Source organism: Falco cherrug, chromosome 7 (assembly GCF_023634085.1).
Source record: "Falco cherrug isolate bFalChe1 chromosome 7, bFalChe1.pri, whole genome shotgun sequence".
NCBI lineage: Eukaryota > Metazoa > Chordata > Aves > Falconiformes > Falconidae > Falco > Falco cherrug.
Window position 1 is genome coordinate 34178996 of NC_073703.1, and position 22439 is coordinate 34201434.

General features: G+C 44.8%; 1 protein-coding gene across 2 annotated transcripts; it reads left to right on the plus strand.

The window, feature by feature from the left end:
- Positions 1–2474: 2474 nt before the first annotated feature.
- On the plus strand, positions 2475–22303 carry ATG14 (autophagy related 14). 2 transcript variants are annotated; one of them, XM_055716561.1, is made up of 10 exons: positions 2475–2758; positions 8198–8260; positions 8398–8440; positions 8851–8932; positions 13561–13798; positions 14217–14446; positions 14903–15024; positions 16106–16192; positions 16303–16388; positions 19201–22303. In XM_055716561.1, exons 1-10 carry the CDS (start codon positions 2490–2492, stop codon positions 19505–19507), a joined length of 1527 nt encoding a protein of 508 aa, XP_055572536.1. In that variant the 5' UTR covers positions 2475–2489; the 3' UTR covers positions 19508–22303. The 2 variants fall into 2 exon arrangements, with proteins under 2 accessions (XP_055572536.1, XP_055572537.1); XM_055716562.1 differs by lacking the exon at positions 2475–2758 and adding an exon at positions 3272–3291.
- Positions 22304–22439: the final 136 nt, after the last annotated feature.

The window sequence follows — 22439 nt, forward strand, 5'->3', positions numbered from 1 at the left end:
TTCCAAATGCATGTACTTTTGATAGAATACATATTAAGGTGGGACTTAAAAGTATTTTGTGATAGAAATCACATGTCTTTTCCCCTGTTGAACAGATGAATCAACAAGTCCGTTTCAAACTAGCTTTGTCAAAATCCTTAGCTTTAAGTGTACTGAAACCTAGCTCCTGCAATGTTTTTGTATTTTCATGTGTAAACTCAAAATATATTTTTGTCTACAGTGTAGTTTACAAAATCCAGCATGCGTTTACTTCAGTGTTTTGCAGACAGTGATTTTTAGAGGACATAAACTGAACCCCTCTGATCCTACCAGTTAGATAAACTCTTGTTTGTAATGGTGTTGGTACTCTTTTTAAGAGAGATGATGTTCAAGGCCCCTGACTGCTGGAATGTACCTAGAAAGGTTGTGGGTGGAGGGGTAACTAATCAAATCGCCTAATTTGTTAAAATTAATTTGTGCCATGACAAAATGGTACCCAACTGTATTACTGAAGTCCCCTCAGATGATGGGAGTTTTTTGCCTGGTCCAGACAAAAACATGTTGGATAGGAACTGCCTTAACATGGACTTGATGGAAAGACAGAAAGTGTTGGATGCTCAAGACTTGTTTTAACCAGAGTTCAGCCAGTGGCACTACACCACATTCGGTAATTTTGCAGCTAAAATAATGGAGATTTTGTACATTATCTCCAAGTGAACTCGGGGCTTACTTTGCAAAAAAGTGTCATGCTTGGAATGGCAATGTGACTAGGAGCAGTACAAACACTATCCCTTCACTGTTCAGGTACCTTCTACAATTCCCTGGAAGCAAGGTGGTTTTTTCCACAACAGGGCTTTGGTGGTGCTGGAGTTTTTGTGTCCTCCCTTTGTTTCCTGCTGAAGATGGGATGGATCTGCCGAGAAGCTCCCTAAGCCACTAGAGGTTGCTGTTAGATGACTTACGCATAACCCAGGCCAAAAGCTAGCTGTGTCCTTGATGGAAATGCACAGTATGGACAACAGCTTAATACAGAACAGGGTGTCATAGTCTTGCTGGGCTTAGTTTTGCTGTCACAAGTTTTTCTGATTTGGTGAGGATGTGGTTTCAACTTCTGTGTCTGTAATATGTCTTACAAGTGCTTCTGTAACAGTCGCTCTGCTCCTCTGGGGAAAAAAGTTTGAACAACTTCATGCACTTCCTTATGATAAACTGGTCTTAACTGTTACCAGTTTCTTTTTCACAGTCAAACTGGATTTCCACACTCAAATCTATTCTAAACAGAGGCTTGCTTTTCTAACACTGTAGGCTTCCCACAGCTATGGGCTGGACTTTTATTTGCATTGTAGCTGTAATAGCTGATGATCTTGAGTTACAATAATGTTTTCCAAGCGAAAACCAACCTGCTGTTATTGGGATGCTGGAAAAAGTTTATTTAAGATGAGTCCTCTTAAAGAAGTTGCATTTTAATTATGAACTTGCCACATAATTTCACCAGTAAAGTTAGGCTTTATCCACACTTTTAAAAAGCATTAATAGATGAGAAAAGGGCTCTGTGCCTTTTCCCTGAGCTACTGATTAAGTTAGTTTGCTATGGTAATTCTTAACTATCTTGGTTCTACCTACATGCTAGTGTTTTGTAGCACTTAAATATATGAGGAAGGGGAAACAATACAGGCTGGGTAGGCTGGAATTCTCTTTTAAAACTGGAACATGTTTTAGGCATATGTGGTCTGTTTCCTTTTGATGGGAGATACTGCTTTAAGTTATTCTGGCTTGGGTGGACTCCTCCTAACTGCCTGGCATTTCCTACAGACTACTTGCTCTGCTTTTACATACTGGTTGATCATATCTATTGAACTCCTGAGCCTGGCTCCAACCTTGAGGCTGGGATGAGGAAACCTGCTAGTCTGTCACCCTTAAGGATGTGTATGGGGACTGGCTCTGCATATGTATAGTCCATGCAGCATTTACTGACTGGCTATGGTGCATATGGTCCCCTTGGGACTGCCACGAGGGTGGCTGCAGCTGGAGCCCCCCCCAGCCCTGCTAGGGGGTGGGTGTGCTCCCCTGGGAAGCCAGGCCATTCCTCCCCAGGGTGACAGACCCACGAGGTTCCTGTGAGCACCCAGCACCCCAGCAAGCACCACTTACTGCTGGCTCTGAAGCATGATGGCAGATCTGCAGTCGGTGCTTTCTACGTTTTGTTGGGGTTTTGGGATTGTTTGGGTTTGGGGTTTTTTTTTTTCCCACCTCAGCTTTTACAAAGAATGTAAAATGACACAATTCTTTACCAGGCCCGGCGGAGCTCAACCCGGTCGTGAGGGGAGCAGGGATGGGGCTGCCCGCCTTCTTTCAGCAGGTGCTGAGGGCAGCCAGACTGAGGAGAAAACCCGAAATGTTTATTTTTAAGGCCAGTATGTGCCCTGGAGGGGTACGCGAGGTGCCCCGCAGGCCGGGGCCAGGCGGGGGCCGGGTCGGGCCCGCCGCCGCCTCGGCGCTCGCTTCCCACAATGCCCCTGCCCGAAAACAAAGTCCCACGTGACCGGCGGCGCGGGGAGCCCATCATGGCGTCTCCCAGCGGCTGCCGGCCGCAGCCCGGCGGGCAGGGCGGCGGCGGGGCCGGGCCGGCGGCTCTGCGGGGCGCCGAGGAGGACGCTGAGGGGCTGTACGTGGCGGTGGAGCGGTGCCCGCTCTGCAACACCACGCGCCGCCGCCTCACCTGCGCCAAGTGCGTCCAGAGCGGCGACTTCGTCTTCTTCGACGGTCGCGACTCCGAGAGGTACCGGCGGCGCTGAGGGGACGGGGGCGGGGGACGCACTCACTCTCCCCCCTCAGCCCAGCCCCCCCGGGGGGGGAGGCCGGGCGGCCCCGCCTGGCGCGGTGGCCGTTGGGCTGCCCCTCCCCCGCTCCCCTCAGGGCTGGGGTCGGAGGAGGGGGGCGGGTCGTCCGCCTTGTCCCCCTTCCCCGCCGCCCTGGGGGGCGGTAAACGGGGGGGGGTGGGGGTGGGGGGACGCCCCTGCCGCTGCCGGGCCCACCGCGGGGCTGCCTGCTGGGGGGGGGGGGGGGCCGCCCCGCCCGGGCGGAGCATGGCCCACGGTGCCTTCCTTATAATAATAATGTAACTAGTACAGCCCCCGCGACTTTCCTTTCGGCGGGGCCGTCAGCAGGTGTGCCCGCGGCGGTGTGGCTGGCAGAAACTCCGGCGGTTCAGGGCAAAGCGAGAGCGCTGCGGCAGGGTGTTGGAAACGGCTGTGTTTTCAGCAGCACGCGTTCAACCGGGAGCCTTCTAAATCATTACACAAAATCAGGAAGGTGTGCAAGAAAACAGCACCTGAGTTTTTTTATTTTGTTGCCTATACAAATAGTTGTAATCATGCCCCCCCCCTTTTTTTTTTTTTTAGAATTACAAAAAATGCTCCGCTGGAGTTAATCATGTACCTTCCTGCTCAGTTTTGCAAAATGTTGGCTGTGTGTTACATCAATAAGCAAATATTCTCATTACATGACTCAGATGCAGATCGCCCCTCCGTAGCTGTCGTTCACAGCATGTCCATCCCAGATTCTTAAAAAGTCTGCCCAGCACCATCTCCAGAATAGCTCTGTTTTTTGGCTGACGCTGTGTTCTTGGTCCTTCATTTGTAGCTTCGTTAGCAGCTGTTGAGAGTGATTTCTCAAACTATTTTGGGAAGGTGGTAAGCAGCGTGCGGTGTGTTATGGTCCTCGCACCAAAGGCTCTTCACATCCTTCTGCCAAACACAAGAACAGCCAAGGGGACAGTGGTGTCTGTCTTCCATTAACATCAGTGGGAGTAGGCATAGGGTGTCAGCCGACGTGAATCAGCTTGTGAAATCGAGACCTTAGTCAGCTGCTGGATGGGCTTGCTTTTTATTATTATTATTAACATGAAAAACTGTGTCATAGAACCACCAACTGTACTTAGTCTTTCTAAAATAGATGGAAAATTTGTGTTTGTGTGAGACTGCTTGGGGTTATCTGCAGCTTCCACAAAAAAAATTGGATTTGGAGTTTGGAACATAAACCACTTTTTTTTTTTTTTTTTTTTTTTCCTTGCCCCTTTTGTAGCCTTAAGATTTTGGCTAAACATCAGGCTTAATTATAGAAATTCAACCGTAGCCTTTGTTACAGTGGAACCTCTGTCATTCTGCATTAACTAAGGCTTAAGAAGTTTTTCTACCCATCAGAAAAATGAAGCCATGAAGAAGCAGCCTTAGCCAACCAAAGTGCCAGAGTCAACAGCTTGTTGGAAAAAAACGCAACTCTTTATCTTACTTTATCTTCTCACGTGAGACAAGATCAGCTTTTCTGTCAGACAGTTTTCACTGCATCCTCCTAAGACGCTTTAACTGTCCCATTCATCTGTGGCTAGGAAATATGTATATTTACACTGTGTTTCTTAACTGCAGGAAATAAGTCTCTCATTTTTTTCCTTTTCCCACCCAACACCACCCCCCCCCGCCTGGACCCATGGTTCCATCTGTAGGGATCACTGCTCTTCTGTTCTCCTAGAGCCTCCATTCTCAGGGGTCTCCCTCTACGTTCAATTTCCCCAGGCTTTGTTTCTCCTGCTGCTCAAAACTTCCCCAAGCAGTAGTGTAATTCATTGAAAACAGCAACTTAATATTAATGAATTAAAGGAACGACGTAACGTAGAGGAATAATGCAACACCCCAGTAACATAGACATGTTTGATGGCAGCAGGAACGCTCAGTGTAGGGTCAAAGCCCGCTAAAGCTTGGGTTTCTTCTTGTTCTTCTGAGGATAACGGAATTCCTTGGTTTTAAAACTGTGCTTGACACATTTTGTCTGCATTCTATAATTCATGCGTGGAATGACTGATAGAAAAGTGAGGAAGAGCCTGTCACTTCAGAGGGCAGTTTTCTTAGTTTCCTCTTTGTAGGTAGCGAGCGGGTGCCTGTGAATTTCTTGCCACATGAGCACAGAGAGGGGGAGCGACTTTTTAAACGGCAGCCACACACCATGGCAAGGTCATGCAGGGACAGGTGCAGTTAACTGGCTGGCTTTCAGGTTGTGTTTACTGTCATCATTATTTATTTGTTTACGTTATGCCTTCTAGTAGTAGATGGGTTAATTTTAGATCAGTGTTATGGCCGGTGCTGGAGGAGGCTGACAGGGTCATGACAAGGGCTTTTCTGTGTGATTCGGTTATAAGGGCCGTGTGAGAAATTCAGAATGTGGAAGTGTATGGGGTTACTTGGGCCTCCCATTTGTCTTTTTGAAGCATTACAGATGAGGGAAAAGGATTGTTCTCTCTCTTGTGAAAAGTAAAGGAAGCAAGCATTGCTCCCTGTATCCAATGGTGGTCTATTTTTAGAATTTTCTTGTGATTTGTCCTTATAAGAAGATAAATTGTTTTGTGTTCTAACAGTAAGAATTATGTCAGGTTTCTTTTCATTGGACTGTTTTGTGTGCTAATTTTTATAGAAGCTGCAGTAAGACTGAAGTTGTTCAGCTGTCTGGCAAAAATCACACCCTGTATCTGTGAGGGGGAGAGATGGAGGAGCTGTTAAGATTAATTATTAAAGTACAGCTACAATTAAGGATGAGTAGGCCGGAAGTCCTCCGGTAAAATAATCACTGACATTCTTCTTTTCATTAGTAATGTGTTGTATATTCGCAAACTAAGCCGGCATCTTGAGGTTGGTTTCAGCTTGAAGACTCTTCTTCCTCCCGGGAGTTTGCTCCAGCCTGTCATATGCATAAATTCTCAGAGTGTATTTTACAGGCATGCTGCATTGCTTTGCTTTATGTGTCTGCAGGTGGCAAAAGCCAAAGACAATATGAATGTGACATCTAAGCCTGTCTGACTTGTTTTAAGCTGTGGGTTATCATTAGGAACAGTGACTTTTCGCAGCAACGGAGTTTTATTATAGCAAACAGGTGCGGTAATGGAGGTACCTATTGCTGTCCTCTACTCCTTCGGTGTTAATCAGTCCCTATAGATTAGGAAGCCCTTCTTGTTGCTTCTCTCCAGTTGTGAACATGTGGAAATAAGCCAGGTAACTGTAGAACATGTCAGCTTAACGTGGTAAGACTGAAGAGAAACATTTAATGGATGATTCGAGATGTTGAGTTCTTTCCTTCTCTGTTTGCATTGTATGGGAGTTCCTATAATAGTTCATCTGAAGTCTTGTCTTTGCCAAATTGGAAGGCTGTAGATATATAGGGAAAAATTAGTTACATGATGCAACGCAATTAAAATTAGGGCTATATAAAGAAATGGAAATGTTTGCTTAGGAGAAACCTGCTAAAGAAGTTTGTAGGAGCTGTTTGACGTAGTTGCTGAAGTGCGTGGTGAGCTGTAATTTTTGCAGGCTTTCACAAATACTTCTATCTTCCCTCCACAGTAAGAACTTAATTTAGTCGCAGATTCTTGACAGATCATTCAACTTTTTGCTGATGTGATGGACGTGATTTGGGTAATTGTGTTTAGTCAGACTCCATGCCCATTAACCCAGCTTTGAAAACAAGAATTGCCAAACTACCCCAGCGTGTTCTCCCTGTGTGAGTGCCGAGCGGTGTTTCTGGGCCAAGTTATTTTTGGTTGCAGCCAAAGGTCGGGGTGCAGTAGGTGTGCATTGCTCTGTGGTAAACTGGAGTCTAGTACAGTGCATTTTTGTAATTTCCATGATGACTGGTGGGGTGAGGACACAGGAAGAACAAATGCGCTGGGTTGAGCAGCTGGGCTGCAGTTGCACCACATTCCTCCGGCTCACGCATAGCCTCTGGCTTTTATGCCAAGCACCTGCATTTGGTTTTGGTTTGTTTTGGAAGGAAAATAGGTATTTTTGCTTTACTACAGAGGCAGCAGCCAGTAGTTTTGTTGTTGTTTTAATGCTTATGTCATCTGGAAAGGTGATTACTCACTTTCTGAACCCAGAGTTAGTCACCGAGCTTTCAGATTTCAGCGCTTCGATGAGAAAAATGAAGCATTTTAATGTTACACCTGAAATCAAACCCACAGAGTTGAGTAGAGAGGGAGGCCCAAGATGCCATCCTGTCAAGGCTTACTATGTAATTCTTTCTAAATAAAGGACTTGGTGGGTTGTAGGTAAAATGTTTAGACCTCTGTTAGGATAAAATCATCAATTTTGCATGTTGCAGAGGGAGATAGAATGAATTGTTTTTCCGTGCCTGGACTTAACCCAAGACACACTTTTGAGGCTTGGATGGGGATGCTGCTGTAACATCACAGGCACAAAGGGAAGCTGGGAAGCCATACGCTGGCAGAAGACAGAGTGCATTTGCTATTTTTTGTGTTGTCTAAATTTCTTGGCTGGCTCTCTTGCTGTTTGCTCTTACTGTTAGCTTTGTCGCTTCATGCTTCATTGTCATTTCTCAATATGCATCATTCGTGTTTTCTTTAAATGTATTTCTCAATACGTTGTGGAACATGGAAGGGAGCAGAACATAGCTGCTGCGTATTCAAAGGGTGAAAACACAGGGTGATGCATCCAAAAGAGTCCCCTTCTGATCAGTTCTTTGTAATTGCCAGACCTCAGACATCTGGGGAAGCAGAACTCCAGCAGACAGTTGGGTCATGCGCTTGTGACGGCTACAGGTGCCTGGTAGGAAGAAGTAGAAGGCTGCAACTTATTGCTGTTACTAATACAAAAAAGATTTGGATGTCATGTAAAAGTCTTAAGAGAGTGCTGTCCTATTTGGACCCCTTAATGAATAAAGTGTGAGAGACTCTTGCATGTTAGAAGGGAGAAAATGCAGTGTAGTGTGTGAAAACCTGCATTTCCCACCACCAGAGTGGACTCAGCTAATACCATCGCAGCTTGTGAAAATACGCAGTTCAGCCTCATGACAGTATCTGAGATAGTACTGTTAATTTCTCCAGCGACTAAAGGTTTTTATAGTACTATCTGTTTTCTTAATACACAAAATATTGATGTTTTGAAACTATAAATCTTCTAGAAATAGCAAATAATTTGCTTACAAGTTGGGTAATACCACAAGCTGATGTTTCCTCATCGTAGAGGTTCTGTTGCAATTCCTGTGAGACACATGCTGTAGAATTCTGCAAGAGTTTTATACATTCAGCCATTACTTCCCAAGAATAAGGCAGATAGTTGAGGTTTAGACTCCCACAGGCTTAAGTCTTTTTATCTTTTCAGAAACTTACAATGCCATATTATGCAAAATATCAATAAAAACATTTAATCTCTTCCAGGTTTTCAGACAAGAAAGAAAGGCTGATGCATCTTAAAACCAAACAGAGAGAATTCCAAAAACAGTAAGTTGTAGTTATTAAATGAAAATAAACTGTAAGAACTCTCAGAAAAAACCAAACCAGTCTCTTTAATGCACTGTTGCTGGAGACAGACGTAGTCCAGACAGTCATAAAACTTTCAATCGTGTTTTTTCCTCTAGTGTTTTGAAGGCCATGGAAGGGAAAGAGATAACTGATCAGCTGGTGAGTTGTTCAAAGCGTCCCATAGTTTTAAAAGTCTCTGAATTCCTAGATCTCATAGTTTAAAGTTAAAATTTACCTTGAGGTCATTGTGTTGCTGTCCCAAAAAGCCTGTTGTAAGCAAAACTGAAATTGGCTCTGCAAGCAGAGTGATCCAAACTGTCAATATTTTTAATTTCTTACTAGATATTTGATCAATAACATATTATACTGATTGACTTTATACTAGGCATTTGGTTTGTTTGTGGCATTCTTCTGTGCACCAAACAGTATATGAAATATTTATTTGTTCACCTGATCCAATTAAGAACATCCTGCTACTTTTGCACTAAAGCTGCTGGCTTTGTTGTTAATCATTAGTCAGTGTGTTTGAAGTTGTTTGTGCCCTAGAGTTGCTGAATGTTCTTTTTCAGAGATGGAAAATAATGTCTTGCAAGATGAGGATTGAGCAGCTGAAACAGACCATTTGCAAAGAAAATGATGAAATGACAAGACGTGAGTAATGCCTGTGCTCTTGTGATGTGGAAAACTGTGCCTTAGAGTGAAAAATCAATTGATGTGAATTTGAGTGTTAGTTTTTAAGAATGGTGAATTTCCAAACTGTCACTTCTTAAATCAACTTGAAGGCAAATTAGTGAGTGGATTTTAGCCTTTTTATGCTTGAGTTTTAATTAGAAAACAGTAGATGTTCTTCAGCTGGATGGAAATCATTTTGCAACAGCTTTAAAAGTAAATGCTTAGCAGCCTATGGCTTCAGCTTGGTCCCTAGAGAGGGCCTTATTCAGTGTAGTGTTTCTGATCACTTCCTCTTGATAAAGAGGAGCAAACAGCTTTGCAGCTGTTGTGAAGTAACTGATGAATTTTAACCCACACCTGCCTAGAAATGCTAAAATCCTCCTTGAGCAGGGGTCACAGAAATGCAGCGTAGGCTGGTAAGTTGCCACCGTTCAGCAGCTTCGCTTTTGGAGCAGTGAATTGTTCTACACAAGAGATTTGTAGGGTCATTTTCAGAAAAGAATATGCAGCACTTGTTACGGCCTACGTGCAAAAAAAATATAGGAAGCCTATTCAGAAGCATATTGATGCAATCAAGAACATTTTTACGACTTGAAATTCAAGGGAGCCGTACAGACAGTGGGAGCCACAGCATATACCTGAGAGTAGTTATAAAGGATTAGCACAAGCTTGTGGTGATAATGTCAAAAAGGCTGAGATGCAGTATGTTTTTCAGTTAATAAGGAGGATGGATAGTAACAATAAGAAAAAGATGAAGAAATAGGCAAGTCTGATAGTTTACAGGAAAGAGAGCAAATAGCAGTGCAAAGAAGTGTGAAGCATTCAGCACCTTCTTTGCTCTGTCTTCTCGAGAAGAAAATGTGATCAGCTGCTTAGCCAGATTAAATTTTACATCATGAGAGGACCGCAGGCTAAGGAAAGAAAACAACCAGCTAAATAATATTTTGATTATGTCAGCAAGGCCTCACAAGATTCACCTTAGGGAACTTGAGGAACAAGCTGAAGTAGTCTGTGGAGCACTTGGGAACATGAGGGAGAGAGGATGTCCCAGGAAACAGTGAAAGCAGGATCTGTTTTCAAAGGGTGAGGGAAGGGACAACCTTGAACTGATGACATATGGTCACCTTATTATGAACCTCTGCCCACTTTACAGGTAGCTAGAAGATAAGGTAATTAAAAGTAGGCACCACTTTGTTGAGAACAGGCCACGTCAAATCAACTGGGGATCAAGCGGTCTAGTGGAGGATGGAGCAGAAGATGCGACATACCTTACCTTGGGGCGCTACCCCGTGCCGCCTCGCAAGCGAGCAGATACATTTGCTCTGGGGGTATCACTGTAAGGTTGACACAAAAGGCTAGAAAGGCTGCATTCGAAGAGTGGCGATACTTGTCAAACTGAGGAGGTGAGACAGGTGGAGCTCAGCAGGAGCCAGTTCCTGGCCCAGTTTTGTCCAATATTCTCCATAATAGCCTGCATGGTGGAATAGAAGGTGGAACAGAGGAAGCCAAGGAGGATGTTGATATGACTTCTGCAGAGAACGGGATCACATTCAAAATAATGCAGATAAATTGGCAATATCATGAAAAGGACAAAGTCAAGTGCATATTGTTTAGGAAAGAGAAACATATATATATAAATCCGAAGTGGGGGACAGTGGTGAGATTTGATGGGAAAAGGACCTGGGGAATTGCAAATTAAATATAAATGAGCAATCTAATGCTGCTCCAGAAAAGTTCAGACCTCGTTCTGGGTCATACTAATATAAGGATTGTATTTAAGGTGGAAGCAGTTACCCTGCTGTGCTGGCGTTGCCTCAGTGGAAGTCTGGTGTCCAATTTGAGCAAGTTAAGAAAGATACAAATCAACTGGAGAAAGTCTGGAAGAGAATATTGGGAATAAAACACAAGGAATTGTCTAAGAAAATTGATGTTTGGTTTGGTTTAGAGAAGAGGAAGGTGAGGAAAAGCAAGCTTTTCAGTAGGTAGAAGATTATTATGGAGGTAATAACTACTTTCTTTCTTTAGCCTGTGCAGCAAGAAGAATAGGAAGCCAGTGTGACTTTGAGGAACTTAGTCATCTTTTCTCAAAATACAGCTCTGAAAGTGGCAAAATGTTAGGACCAACTGGGGAGTGGAGTTCCTCCACTTTTCTACTATTCTGTTAAGTGTATTACCTGCAGCTTCTGCAACTTCTCTGATTCACAGTGAACTAGATTAGATTTAACCCATGAACTGACCAAACTGTTGACCTGTTGTTAGCTCAGTTACCCCAAAACTGCTCTTGAGACCCAAAATTAACTCTTGCTATGAGTGGCCAGTAGGTCAGGAACCCAGCTTGGTTCACTCGTGGACCACATTAGGAAATGCAGATTGGTTGGTTTTCTTCTCTTAGATATGGTTTAGTTTTCTGAAATAAGAACGATTTCTTGGAACATTGGGTTCCTGCTTTTGGAGTTGACTCTCCTTGATACCTCAATAATTGGTGCTTCTTAAAATAAGCTTTTAAAATGTTTGCCTTCTGTCTGTGGAGAACAGTTCAAGGAGACAGTCTTGCAAATATCTGGCGTAGCGCTCTGTTGGGCAGAGATCGGTGTGCCCGTGCTTGCATGTACCAGGCAGCGTAGGTGTGTGGGACATAGTGATGTCCACAAATACTTCTGGGGACAATTTCTAATCACCTCATAAACTGGGTCATAAAACAGAGGTGCTATGCCAAAAAAAGGACAGTTGTTTCTGCACCGGGACTGCTACTGAGGAAACGCGTGTGCAGTGTTCTCCCCTGCTTCTCAAATAATTGCTGTTGAACCTGCAGAGAAGGGAGTTCACTCTCTGAAAAAGCAGCCTTTAAGTACAATATGAGTATGAAAATTGAACAGACGGACATTTTTTTCCTCCTCTGTCTCTTACTCGTTATGCAAAGGGAGAGATTGGGAATATGAATGCAAGCATTAATTGATTTTCTGTTGAGGTTACAGGAATGTTTAAAGGAAACTGAATTACTAGCCAACACGGGGATTCTCGGTATCGCTCAAAGAAAAGTCCATTTTTCTATGATTCCTCTAATAGGGCATCACTTACTTGATAAACTTGAGAATTGTTAGTTCTTATCTGCACAGAGAAACTATTCTCACCTTCTTTAATCTGAGACTTTGCATTTCCCGCGTATCAGATCTTCCTTCCGATCAAACACATCATGGATCACCACAGGTCAGACGACTAGAAATAATTCCTGACCTTCAGAGAAAGCACTCTCTGTGTCTGTGGGGACAGGCATGCTCTGAGGGGTGCCAGCAGGCCTGGTCTCCCCCCTCTGCTGGAACAGGGACCATTCCAAGGTCTGTGTGGTTCCAACCCTGCGGCTGTGAACCGGGACTAGCAGGAGGGTATCGTGTGCTGGCTGAGCGTGGCTGGGCACAGACCTGCAGACGGGAAACAGCCTTTGGTCCCATTCTTTGGATGTAGCCTTTAATTTTTGTGCTCCCCTGTTGGGAAGGCTGATGGTCTGAATGTGTTGCTTGAAGTAGGTACAGCTACTTAGAGGTTTTCTTGATTTTAGTAGTATGTAATGTGGCTTTTTTAAGTAGCAGATGCCATGAAGCTTCTTGTTGTAGCTCTGGTCTCATCTGTGCCTTGCAATCAAAATAGATCAGTAAAATGATGTCAGGGCTTAGTGCTTCCCTTCTGTGCAAGGGACAGTTATCCCACTTCTTAATTATGGGAAAGTGATGCCTTGCTGTAGGAAAACCTGACCAACACTGTTTCTTTTCAGCTGTAAACCCAGAAAATGAGTGACTAAGATAGCTCTCGTTCAAACTAGGGTACGTTAATACATGTGTTTGGAGAGTGTGTCTAAGAAATATTTTCCTGTGCTTTTGAAAGACAGAGGTGGCTAACTGTCTCTAGCACCATATGTTTGTGGAAGCATTACTGCATTACTGTGGTCAGTTATTTTATAGGAGAATCAGCAGATGCTCTTGGAGGATATTTTTCTGAGCCTCTGTGTGCCTGCTGCGTGGAGTGAATTCCAGTGGTTGCAGTGCTCCAGTACACAAGCACATGTTTCATTTTGTTACTGGAAAGGGAGATAGTGTTCCCTTGTGGTAACGAGAAGTCTGCGCTGGTGGGATCCAGGCGCTTTAAGAGCACATGGACGAGAGCAAAGCCCAAACAGCATACACTAATAGCAGCAGTGGTGCCAGAAATGGTGAATAAAGATGCTATCTGCGCTTGATTTTGGCTGCAAGCAACGTATGTCTTTTTGGCCAGCACCATGCAAACATGTACAGTCAAGCTATTTCTGTCATGATGATTACCTCAGAAGTTTAATTAAACTGTGAAATCTTGGCTTTTCTGCTCCAAATCCAAAAATAGCTGGGTAAAAGGCAGGGAAAGAATAATCCCAATTTCAGTCTCTTTGGAGATCTTCAGAAAAGATCAAAAAGTTGTACCGCTGAGCGGCTGGAAGTTGTTAATAGTTTAGCAGTGTTTTCCATTTTAAGCTGCTATAGATCTTTTTTTCTATAAATATTAGTAATACTTTTCACAAACTTACTACAAGTGCCTCAGAGCTCCTTTTCTGAGGCTAATATCTGCTGCTGCTTTCACAGACACGGAGGGGCTTCTGAGAATTAAAGAGGAGAACCAGAAGCATTATCGCAGGGCCCAGCGACATCAGGAGAAGAAAGAGAAGATCCAGAGGCATAACCGCAAGCTGGGAGACTTGGTAGAGAAAAAAACCTATGACTTGAAAACCCAGTACGAGCATCTGGCAAATCTTCGTCGGACGCATATCCTGGAGCTAACATCAGTCATATTTCCCATTGAAGAAGTAAAGACAAGCGTGAGGTACGGAAGGCTTATCCTTTTGGACTCGTTTTGCTCTGCTTTAGACACCCAGAAGTGAGTCATGTAAGTCTAAGCTAGACACTCTGGCTCCCTGAGCGTCTGTGGGGAGAAGGAGGTGTTTCCCAAAGGCAAAGCATCTGACCCAGAGATAGAGGTCCAGAATAGAAGAATCTGGAGGTGCTAGCATCTCCCCACTGAGAGATCTGAGGTATGTGTCCAATGTTAAACTTCCTTAAAACAGATAATTAAAAATCCTAGAACAAAGGAAAGCAGTTTGGGGAATGAGGAGTTTTGCAGGGGTGTATCTACAGGCGTTCTGCTCTCTGCGAAATCTGGCTGAGTGCCTGCTAAGTGCATCTCTGAGGATTTTTTTTTTAAGCTCCTTTAAAAACACTCTGTTCCTCTTTGGGTGCTACAGAGATCCTGCAGATGTGTCTTCTGAGAGTGACAATGCTATGACCTCTAGCACTGTGAGCAAGCTCGCGGAAGCCAGGAGAACCACATACCTGTCTGGGAGATGGGTGTGTGATGATCATAACGGGGACACCAGCATCAGTATCACAGGGCCTTGGATAACCCTTCCTAATAATGGAGACTACTCAGCATATTACAACTGGATGGAAGAGAAGAAGACTACCCAAGGACCAGGTAAGGAGGAAGGTCTGATTAGGCATCTGGGATACTCCAGAAGCCATAGAACTTGCAGCCGTGGATGCCAACAGAAGGCAGTGAGGAGCAGTAGCTCGGTCCGTTTGTCCTTACCCAGACAAACCTGAGTCAGAAATAAACACCGGGATAGGGATCAGTCCACTCAAATCTTCTTTTGCAGGAAATGCTCACTGGGACACAGCGCAATGTAATGGAGAGATAAAGTTAATTATTCACAGTTTTGACATGGTTCACATGTTGTCGTTTTAACAGGAATTCCAAGAATTACTATTTTCTACCAACTTCTGACAGATTTCACTGTAAATGATTGCTGGATTCAGGCTGTTCTCAGTACTTACAAATGACATTTTCCAGAGTAGACTTCAGTAACGCATTAACACACCCACTGAGGCTTTATTTAAAACGAGACTTTCATGGTGTTTTTATTTCTTTTAGATATGGAACATAATAACCCTGCTTATACCATCAGTGCTGCATTGTGCTATGCAACTCAGCTTGTTAACACTCTGTCTCTCATACTCGATGTCAATCTTCCCAAGAAGCTCTGCAACAGGCAAGTAAACGCAAGCCTCGGAGGAGGTGAATCGGTGGCCAGTTTTGACTGGTCTTAATTCAGTTTGGTTTTGGGAACGAAGTCATTACTTGGAACGGCTTTTATGGAACGGTTGATGGCTCATGGATTTTTGTCCTGTTCAATTTTGGGTGGAGGGCTAGCAGGATTTTAGACCACAGTTAATAGTCCCGCCCTCATTTTTTAGCTCCTGAGTATGTAGACCAGCCATCATAGTTGACGATAAGAGCTTTCTAATTGACGTATTCAGCATCCTCAAATTAGAAATGAAATATGACAGTCGGTGAATAGCAACTTTTTCGTTTTATGAGACCCTACTGCACATTACAAAATCGCAGCCCAGTTCAGCAGCTCTTAGTCATCTTGAATAGCTCCGCTGCATTAAGTGCTGTAGAACAAGGCCTTATAACGTGGCATGACAGCAATATAATTCTCCTAGGGATAAAACACCAATGGGGAACATACCTGGCTGCCAGATGTCTGGGAGTGTATTGCAGAAACCCCATTTGTGATGAAAAGCACTGTCAGATTTTTCACGTCTATGTGGAACAGATGGGATGTGTACAGGAGAGGTACTGAGGGAGCTGGAGAGCTGGTCAGGCTTCCAGGGGGCTCAAATATGCTGCTGATATGCTTTTTAAGTGTTTAAAATAGTGATTGCTGAAGTAAGGGCACAAAAGTTGTTTTTTAATACTATTATTTGGATGCTCGGTCTTCACAGAAGGAAAAGCTTGGGAACAGGCAATGATGCAAGATTTAAAGGAGAGCTGAAGTAGCTTGGCTACGGCAGATCTTCAAGTTTCATACAGTTTACATCACCTGTCTTGTTGACACCAGTGAGACTAGGGCAAGCAGTGCTGGCTGGTGAAATGCTAACAGTCTTGCTAGGTGAAAAATTAATCTCCTGAGCACTCTAAAACCGGCTGTATAGTTTAAACAAGCACTTGCCGTGAGGGTGTTCACTCCGGGATTTGTTAGGAAGCCTGGGCACAGAATGCTGATGTCTCCAGTAGGTGTATTTTCACAGCATTTTGCTCTCTCTTTCTGTATGGTGTTTCTACAGCGAGTTCTGTGGAGAGAATCTCAGCAGGCACAGGTTCACACGGGCGGTGAAGAAGCTGAATGCTAACATCCTTCACCTTTGCTTCTCTCAGGTAGGGGGAATGCATGTTTGGATTCTTTGAATAGCTTTTAAAATACCAGCTGTGCCTGCAGGTTTCCTCCAGTAACTGATCATGTCTTTTTCTTACCTTCCCCATGGTAGCATGTAAATTTAGATCTGTTGCACCCACTGCATACGCTCAGGAACCTTATGTACCTGGTCAGCCCAGACACTGAGAACTTGGGCAGGTAAGAAAAGCAGTATCTCAACTCACCTGTGACTGAATCCCTTTGAAGTTATGCATTTGCCTTGTTACTTATGAGGGAAATTCTTCTCTTCTGCTGTGCCTATAGATCAGGCCTCGTTACATCAGAAATCAGGGTAGTTACAAGGAGGAGGCAAGGGAGGACAGAAAAAGAAGGGGCCTGAGTAGGAAATTAGATTTCAAAGATGCGTGTCTGCTGTGCTGCTGCGTATGGCAGGCTCAGCTGGAGGCTTTGCTGGAGACTTGTTTCCCCTGTGCCCAGAAGCAGGAGCTCCTTCCCTCCAGGGGACAGCAGCACAGATGCCAGGCAGTCTCCCTGCGTTCCAAATATGACCTACCCCCATCTTGCCAACATGTGAATACCTAAGAGCATCCAGCAATATAAACCCTAAAACAAATCCTAGGTAAACCTTTCCCAAAATACTTCCAGTCAATGAACAACCTAGACCAAAGTCGACACTTCAAATAGTATTAATTTATATGTAAATCAAGATTAAGCACAACTTCTCTGTTAACGTAGTATGTGATGAAAAGAACATCAGTTCCCATGGGCCCACGTGCACCAGGTTTAATAATTATTTTTTTTTTTTTACAACTGAAATATAAGAAAGCCAACAACATTGATTTCCTGTTGGGATAATCCAGTCACAAGTCACTTATGCCTAAGATAGTCTGCAAATATTTGTTTAATCTTTATCCCCCCTTAAACACCGTAATGTTCTGAAATCTGCTTTTCCACTTTGTTCTCATGTACAGATCTAGTTTTATTAGAAAACCTGCAGTGCCACTAAGAGGGACCGAGTGTGTGCCTTTAACCATTTACCTGAAGTTCTCTGGGTATATCCCTGCTGATTCAGCCTAAAGATACGGGGAGCCAAATCTTTGTAACATAGCTCAGTTTGGAAAAAATTTCGTGCTTGCTGCTGCTTGCCTGAAAACGGGGAGAAGTGCAGGAAATACCCAGAGAATGAAGAACTGTGTCCTGGAAAGCAGCTGCTTTGAAAGGCCCAGGCGCCACAGTGGGTCTCACTTCTCTGTGCACGCATCAGTTGGGTCCACGCAGCAGCATAGGAGGTCACAGGAAGGAGTCGGAGAAGATACCTACCAGGGAGGGGTGTGGTTTAGTCTGTGTAAAACTGTCTTAGCTTGCTAGAGATGAGATCGATAGATGGCTTGGTTTCCATGCCTTCCTGGGGAGGAAATAACGGGCTACTGAATGGCTTTACAGACGCCGTTGGAAGCAGAGAGTCTGAGCTAGGTTGAAATGAGGCGCATGTGCTTAACACAGAGATTGATTACCCACGAGAATGAAGGTGGGGATTCTCTGTTTCCTTATGTCATCCTGTCAAGGCTGGGGGAGTTTCCAGAATGGATGCTTTCATCAGGCAGAAGTTCCTGGGCTCAGGACAGGGGGAAGGGGTGGAACATAATGGCCTTTGTTACGGAGGAGATCACTCGAGATGATCTAATGGTCCCTTCTGGCCTTAAACCTGATGATTCTCTTATGTTGCCTTGTTAAGCAAAATGCTTTGCCAGAAGACAGTGCTCCCATTCCTTTCCAGACTAGGGAAGAGGAGTGGCTACCTCTAATTTTTCAACTGTCTGCAAAGTCTGCAGCAACCAGCTCTCTTTATTTTTCTCTAGATATCTAAGCCTATAGATGCCCGATAGTCTCTTTTATAGGCTGCTGTTTTCACATACATATAATTTTACCAGGCTTTAATTGTCTGGATTAAAATTTTCCATGCTAAATCGCTACTTCAGGCTCCTCCCACTCTACACTCTTACCCATCTCACATTCTTGCTCCGGTTCCACTGAGCAGCTTTGTGTTTTGGAATGAACTTTGGCCAGGGATGCTGCTTGCTGCGGGCAATCCACCTTGCAGCACCTCCCTGAAAACCTCGCAGGCTCTGACCATGGGTCACAAGCCTCTGAAACCGCCAGCTTTGGCTCGGTGAAGAAGTTCCAGGGTCTGGCTGCCTGTTCGCTAGCCCGAAGCGGCGGGCTGGGGTGGGATGCAGTAGCTTCCCCCACCAGGCAGTGGCAGCAGGGAACTTGGAGTCACAGCGCAGGTGGGTTTGGCCAGGACCTCTGGACATCCAGCCCCTCGCCCCACTCAAAGCAGAACTCAACTAGAGCAGGTTACTCAGGACCAGTGGCCGCTATGGTTTTGAGTATCTCCAGCGGAGACTCTGCAGCCTCTCTGAGCAACCTGTTCCAGTGTTTGACCAGTTTGATCAGAATAAAAAAAAAAAAAGATCTTGAGGTGTTGCTGAGGGTGAAGCGCTGCTGTGGGAAGTCTGCACCAGCAAGTTGTGCCAACGCAGCTCCGTAAGTTGTAAACTGCACCCTTCCCCTCGCTGACAGAGCTGCAGCCGTCTTGGCCTAGCCAAGGGCTAGCGTTAAAAATAAAAGCCGTTCCACATCAAGCTGAGATTTCCAGCAGTGGAGCTGTGAGTTATTAGCAGTAGCTTTTTCTTTTGAGTGTACGTGTCTCACCGTCCACTGCCAAAGCAGAACGGCTCTTCCGCCATTCCTGCTCCGTGGGTTGGAACCCAAGTTATCGCTTCCTTGGCCAACTGTGTTCATTTCACTGTTGTCATAATACACAGTTATCTCTGTAGCCAGTGAGTTTCTCTCTGCCAACTGATAAACACAGAGGTGTTATTCTTTCTCTGCTGTACGCATGACAGAGCAGGGTGCTTTGGCATGCCTAGGACTCATGTGAGCGAAGGGACGGTCCCTCTCCTGCGTGGTAGCAAGCGTGCTGATGGCTTTGGGTCCGTGTTTGCAGGTCTGGGCCATTTGAAATCAGTGCTGATCTTGAAGACTCCATGGAGTTTGTGGATCCCAGTGCCACCGGTGAAACAGATGAGAGTGGAGATGAGCACGTCAGCGATGAAGAGACAGACCTAGGGACAGACTGGGAGAATCTGCCGAGCCCCAGGTTCTGCGATATCCCCTCTCAGCAGGTGGAGATGCTGCAGAGTCAGAGCACACAGGTCTCTCAGCCCATTGCCAGCAGCAGCGCTGGTGGAATGATCTCGTCTGCTGCTGCCTCGGTGACTTCTTGGCTGAAGGCGTACACTGGACATCGCTAACAAGCACGGGAAAAGGATCGTAGGATTTGTGGAAGGAATCCCTCCCTGACAATGCTGTAGTAAAACCGTACCTATTCAGTTAAGTAGTGCCTGGAACAAAGAAAAGGTCAGACTTTCATTTTGTAAACCAGAAAAACCTTTTTATTTACCCAAGATGACTGTGATGGTACCATTTTGTAAATTAGCTAGCTACGTACTTCTGATGGATTCTGTGACGGCACTTTGTGTCTTGGTTCTGTCTGCGTTGTTGAGTATCGAAGAAAAAGGACCCAGCAGCAGCCTCCAGCTCTACTTTCTGAAGAAGAAACAGATTTTGGAGTATTTGGATCAGGATGAGTACAGAGAGAAGGCTGCTCAGTGTGCGGTCTGGACAGTGGTGCAAATGCAGTTCACATTTTCCTAACTCCTTACAGGGTTTTTGTTTGTGTGTGTTTTAAATCTGTCTTGCATAATGCAAAAATGCATATTTCTAAATTTTTTTTCATTCAGGACATGAAAATTATGCATTTTTAACATGTTTTCTAATCTCTGTTGCCATATTTTTAATACAAAGAATCAGCATCGACAAGAATTCACACAGCAAATTGCTCTTACTTTAGGTTTGGTTGTGAATCTTTACCCAGTTTTGCCATAGAAAACTGGTTTGTTTCAATGCTGTTTCCACTGGTAGGTAGTCTACAAGTTTCATGTTGTGCTCTTTACTCTTAATATCATACACCAAAGAAACACTGGACGTTCTCTTAGCTAGACCCATGTTTGAAGCTGATACAGGATTGCGTTGTTGCAATAATATTCATCAGTTACGACACCATGTTGCCACTTTTTAATATTAGAAAAACCTCATTGCAAGCTAGTTTAATGAAGTCACAGGGTCTCCACACTACATGCATTTTTAAACCCTATTTTATGTTTATGGTGGGGTTTTCTTCTCTTGTTTACTGAATGCCAAGAAGTTGATTTCATTTCACTGCAGAAATGCTCACAGCGCAGCTGGCTCACTTGTAAAACTACGGGAGGTGCGATGCCAACAGATGTGTTCGTTAGCAAGTGCTCCTCCGCTTCCTCTGCCTTGCGGTATGTATTACTTAAAGATGGTTTGCTCAGTGAGGCTTCCAACATACGGTTTACATTTTATATAGCTTGACATTGTACTTCTCCACGGGGTAAACTGACATGAAAGCATCCTCCCGTCCCTCCGAGAGGGAAGGTTTCTGCCACTCTGCCCGGTAGCTTCCCTGTGGGGACGCAGCTCCTAACGGGGGCACAGCGAGGGTGCAGTCAGCGCTGCGTGAGCCACGTCCCCGCCATCGGGCCGTGTCCTCCTGCACGTCTGAAGTCCCGGCTCCGGGACTGGCTTGCCTAGCCATCTCGTGGAGCGTTCTGTGGTGGTTTTGTGCTGTTCCTCTCCTGGCCAGCCAGCGCTGCCTCCTCGCTCCACTGAGGAGGGGGTGGAAGAGCAGGTTTGGTTCCGATGCCTGCATACCCCAGCGAGCTCCACGCCAGGGGTACCAGCCCAGTATCGTGTCTCCCAGCCCCCCACCCCTCTCATATGGCAGCTTTTCTCTTTGGCCTTGGGAGTTGGCATCTGTTGTTGGTAGTTTGATTCAGTTGGGGGGGTTTTTTGGTTTTTTGGGGTTTTTTTTTTTTTTTTTTTTTTTTTAAACCAAAGACCCTTACCTCCACACTAGCACCATGGACGTGGTTAGATGAAGACACCCTCGATCCTACCATCCTTTTGGTCTAAATCCAAGAGTTGGGTTTGTCTTAAGAGAACAGCCAAGGCTCCCTTGACTACTGCAGCCTGAACGGGGCTGGTGCCCCACAGCAACGAGCACTGCCGGGGCCGGGAGGGTTTGGTCGCTGCTCAGTTCACAGCACTTTACTCCTTGCAGCTATCGGACCCTTCGCAGTTCAGAGCAACCAGCACACTCTCACCAGTACTGTATTTTGGGCTCTTAGCATCGCAACAGCCCCTTCTGCTTCCCCGTTTATTTTGCACTGGACCCCGCCATAGAAATATCTTTTTTTTTTGGTTTGTTTTTGTTTTAATTTTGCGTTTCAGTCACTCTTTCATTGCTGCCTTTGTGCTACTTTGAATCCCTAAAGGTCAGGCTGTGATTCAGCTGTGTACACTGTCATTTACTTAGGGAAAGAAAACCCGACACAAGACCTTTTTAAAGCCATATACTTCATGTTTTCCAAATAATTTATTTGCAGTCGTCATATTCTGAAAGTGCACAATGGCACCGCCAGGGTGTTAAAATGCATTGGGCTAGGTCTTCTCACGAATCATTTTTGTAACAGAATACAGATTGTGAGTTTTGTTGTTTTGTTTTTTAAGTGTTTTGCACATGTGTAGCTAAGGAAGAATTGTGTGTGTCCAAACCTTGAGTGCAATCGCCAGGATTAGTTTTCCAGGTTGTTTTGGGGGCAGGGGAGGGAGGGCAGGAATTTCTGTAATTATAGGTATTTGAAGACAGCCAGCTGAGAGTTTACAAAACACTTTGCGTAACATGAATGCGGGAATTTGGGTCTGGGCCGTGACTTTTGTCCATGACCAGTGATCTGGGGTGGCCGGTTTGAGCTGCCAAGGAAGAGCCTGATTTTGAGCCCGGCCCTCCGCTGAAAATCGGGTGCCTTTGAAGGGTCTCAGATGGGACACCCAAGGGTTGCTTGTCACCTGCAAAAACTCGGGGCCTCTCTCTGCAACTTCCGAACTAGATGTAACTAAACACAAATGTTTTTGGTTTTTTTTCTAAATTTTATTGTATTATTGCAATAAATCTTTAACAGTAAGTTTTTTTAAAGTTGTATATTTGTAATTGTTACTTCTGTGCGGTTTCTTTTTAACTGTGCTGGGGAAGTACACAAGAATTTCCAGCCTTCAAAGCATCACAGGGACCAGACCTGTTACAGTGCAGTCATACAGAGG